The sequence below is a fragment of the Montipora foliosa genome, chromosome 14 (genome assembly GCF_036669935.1).
Source record: "Montipora foliosa isolate CH-2021 chromosome 14, ASM3666993v2, whole genome shotgun sequence".
Lineage (NCBI taxonomy): Eukaryota > Metazoa > Cnidaria > Anthozoa > Scleractinia > Acroporidae > Montipora > Montipora foliosa.
The window spans coordinates 6,801,731-6,806,113 of record NC_090882.1 but is presented as its reverse complement, the minus strand read 5'-3'; the positions used below and the strand labels follow the sequence as shown (position 1 = coordinate 6,806,113).

At 41.0% G+C, this 4,383-nt stretch overlaps 1 protein-coding gene across 1 annotated transcript in view; it reads left to right on the top strand.

Moving 5' to 3' along the window:
• Positions 1–3,415, top strand: part of LOC137984392 (uncharacterized) — a 16,965-nt gene extending 13,550 nt beyond the window's left edge. Inside the window, exons 12-13 of the mRNA XM_068831573.1 lie at positions 385–568; positions 2,126–3,415. Coding sequence (XP_068687674.1) covers positions 385–568; positions 2,126–2,197 — 256 coding nt within the window. The 3' untranslated portion in view covers positions 2,198–3,415. The remainder of the gene's footprint in view (positions 1–384; positions 569–2,125) is intronic.
• Positions 3,416–4,383: the final 968 nt, after the last annotated feature.

Below are 4,383 nucleotides of genomic sequence, written 5' to 3'. Positions count from 1 at the left end.
CCGAAAAACCGTTTGCGAAGGATGATTACCCCTGGATAATCTGTGGTAGCTTTTTACCAGAAGATCAAGCCAAAAAAAAAAAAAATTCGGTGGTCATATATTAAAACGGCACCTTTAGTTTGAAAATACAGGAGGGATATCGGCATCCTAAATTTGCCGGAAAGAAAAAAAAATACATCTAAAAGTACAAATAAAAAAAATTGCCGGAAAGTTTTCGGAGCCTTCGGGAAACATAAGTCAAATCTCAATAAGACTTTTCGTTCACACACATGCAACCGCCTTCATGTATAATTATTTCCTACAAGTAGATACTATTCTATCACGAGAAAACATTAAATGAACTTTTTGGTATCACACAACTGACTTTTTTTCCTCTCTTTTCAGGTATAATTTTCTGTTTTATGTCAATCCACAGTATTACGGATATTCAGCCGTAACTAAAGTTTTGCTTAAAGACACCCGTCTTAAGTGCGACTATGAATCCGTCTTCAACTGTATCAGCCAAGATGGAAATGCTGTCTTAGCAAAGTTTGACTTTGATTCCGTCAACCCATTTGAACATATGATGGTAAGGCTAAATGAATGAATTGCTGTTCACTTGAGATTCATGCGCACCTGGACACTGTTATTCGAAATTCGATTGGCACTAATCTATGATTAAATACTTACAACGATAGTGCGCAGGTATGGCGCAGTGGGGATAGTAATCGCTCTGACCTTGTAGCTCAGTCGGTAGAGCAGCGGTGATCTAACCCGAAGGTCGTGGGTCCAATTCCCACCCTGGAGCGCTTACCATTTGAATGGAATTTTCGGTAATTCCGGAGAGAATTCAAATGGAACGGTTCATCTCGGTGGAATGTTTTCGGAAAAAAAGGTAATACCTTTCGAGGTATTCCCTTTTTCTCGCTTTGACCGGAATTCCCGGAAATTTCTGTACCACATGTTTGTCCACAATTACAAGTGCCAGAGAAAATACACCGTTTCATTTGTTTTTCAACCGGAACAACCCGCTTTTCTGGCAAATGATACAGCACATTCCCATTTTCTTTTTCTAAGTACAAAACGAGCAGTACCATTCGTCGAAACATTCTCACCGAAAATTTCATTCAAATGGTAAGCCCTCCTGGTCAGAGTTTTTCTCTGTCCTTATGTGGGCCCAATTCCATTAGTAGGGCTAACGCTCACATGTTTCATATGGGGTAGAAACCTAGCACTTCACAGTACACTCTAATCAGTTAAGTCTGTTTAATGAGAGATCTTTTGTTTTCGACCACCAACATGGCAGCGATGACGTAACGTGAAAACCACCTATAGATGGTTTTCAACTGACGTCACAGCAGCCATATTGGTGCACAGAACATTGAAAAATACCATAATATTCTTTGTTTGCCCTCCAAAATTTTGCATAAGTATTGTTTTTATTTTCTCTTGGGACCGTTGTAAGTTCCAAGAGAAACTGGAAACAACGCTTATGCAGAATTTTGGAGGGCAAACAAAGACTGTTATGGTATTTTTGAAAGTGGTCTATAGGAAAAAGGTTTTGAATTTGACTCTATTATAATGCAAAACGACGGCCACGGAAACGAAAAAAGCACAAAACGATAATATCATGGGTTAAAAGACTTAGGATTGTGCAAGTTATGTCTTGGGATGAGGTTTTCGTCAACGTTGCCGTTGTCGATCTTAAAAGTCCCTAATGTCGCGTTCTAAAGCTCCCTAGTTTCCCTAGAAACTAAAGCCTGGTTTTCACTAGCGATGCAAGTACAAGCATAAGCAGCTTATGCCAGTGAAAACGAAAGTCGACATCAGCATCAAAATCAACCACGGTATCCGCCATTTTGTTCAAATGCTCAGACGCGGATCTGGAGCGAGTGCTTTAATTGGCCAGACGCAACAAATTTTCTTTCAGTGCTTATGTCGCGTTTCGTTTTCACACGACGCAAGCGAAGGCAAACACAAGGAAAAGGAAGATTTTTGATTCTTGTGCTTATGCTAGCGTCAATCCCATTTTCACGGTGAAATAAGCGCTCTAAAGGCTTGCGTTTGTTCTTGTGTCACTAGTGAAAATGAGGTCTAACCTGTCTGTGCTGACCTGAATAATGGCCAGATACGATTTTCGTTTCAGATGTTGTTGGTCATTACTTTGTTATGTCTTCTCTTTTCCTGGCTCTTCTGTGGCGTAAGGACATCGCGATGACGTCACCTTATGAGAAGATATCACGTCACTCAGGTTGGCTCAAAAATCAATGGAACCGAAGGAATAACAGTGATGAATAACAGCGATGGGTCTAGCCCTAGAGACTATATGGCTGCACCTCTCGGATGAAGGATACCATTGCTTTTTGTTTGAAGTGATATGTTATGGTCTGGTTCCCTTGTGGACCTCATCTTGCCTAGTTCCCGGGTCTCTGATATGGTGGCATACGGGTTTTGGTCCTGTTAACGAAACCAGAAAGAGTTGGCGCGCAAGGCCACGGAAATAGGCGAATTGGAACTAGGCTCGCCTCTACTTTTTTTATTGGGATTTAGGATGAGAGTGGACATTGCTCTAGTCACTGCATGGTGCAAGAAAGCTTCTTATGGATGGTTCTTCGTTGGACGAGGGCTGCGCTTGTATCACCAAAGCTCAATTGTTATTTGCGCTTGCATTATAGTGTAAAAGAATAGCTCTTATGCGGGATGACTTCTGACTAGCTGATATCACCATCAAGCCTCGAATGGGCCATTTCCGAGTTTCTGTTTGTCTCAGTTTCGATGTGAGTCTTGGTGCTCAACTGTTGTAAGGGAAATGAGTTTGATTTGCATAAGAATACGCAACTCATTACCATTTGAATGGTTGTGCACCAGGACTCGCTTTGAAACCGAGGCATGCAGCAACTCGGAAATGGGCTATTCGAAAATCAAACTTGTAAATTTTAGCATGAGCGAAATCCCAAAGGAGGAAACTTGAAGAAAAAAAAAGAAAACCACGTGCCAACAGTATAGACCAATTCGGCTAACTCAGTGTTGTACCCAATTCAAATATTTTGGGAATAAAATGTTTGGTTCCAAGTATTTCCATATAAAAATTGAAATGTGAATGCTTCATTGTCATGCGAATTCAACACACAAAGAATTTTAACCCCGAGAGATTTTAATTGGGTTCAACATTGAGTTAGCCAAATTGGTTCATTGCGTGTACAAATGATGTGAATAATTTTGTGCAAACGAAGCTTGGTGTTGAAATTAGCTAGTCAGACGTCATCATGCATCGCCCATGCGTTGTTTATTACAGAGACGAAGCATCACAATATATTTTATGGTTTCCGCTTATTGTTCTAAACACTGTATGAAAGAAATGTATATACGAAGTGCGGGTTATAGACAAACGGAGAAAAGTGATCATCGCATTTGCCTGTACAATTTAAGCAATTTTCTCTGATAAACACCCGAAATTTTCAGGTGGTGTAGAGTATTGCACCGCCATCGCAAAAGTCATGGGTTTGAATCACGCTGAAGCCACCTTAAATTGTTCAGATATGTACTAGCATTACTTCTCTCTTTTGTCTTTAATACTCTTTTTATGAATTGGTGGCCGCTTAGTTTTTCCAAGTCTTTATTCAGGCTCTCTTTCGAAGCGATCACAAAGTCAAATTTCTTATGATGGTACTTCAGGCTTTTCTTTAAATTCAACACGAAATCTTCGAGGTAAATTTCACCTCACCATCATGGAGACGGTTCCCTTGCATACATCTACATTCGTACAGCCGTTGTGTTTTTTTTTTTTAATTCCTTCAGCAGTAAGAGTGAACTTTTTCAGTCCTTGTATTTGAATCAAGGTTCTTTGTCCAATGATTAATTCCTGCAGTCCACTCCACTCCAGCTTAGCTACACACTATATCGTGATAATCCAGAAAAATCGCCTAAAGATCTATTCGGATAATCAGCGAAAAAATTCTAAAAATCTTACAAGTTTACCTTGGTAAAGTCCGCTACGAGCCTAGAGGGCCCATCAGGCCGGCGCTTATCTCCGGTTTCCGTAGCATGAAGCGACTAGGAGTATTTCTACTCCCCCCTGGATGGGATGCTAGTCCATCGCAGGGTTACCCCCCAGCATTTTCGCTGATACTCATTTATACACGTGGGTGAAGAGAGGCACCATGAGAGTAAAGTGTCTTGCCCAAGAACACAACACAATGTCCCCGGCCAGGCCCCGAACCCGGACCCGGACCACTCGTTCCGGAGTCGAGCACACTAACCATGAGGCCACCACGCCTCCCACACATGTTTACCTTAGCATCTCAAAATTTTAACACAAAATATCAAAGTTAAAGATCCTTACAAGTTAAAACGGGCCTCCTTCATTAAAGCTCTTGTGATAAGTCTAAATTATAACTACAGCTC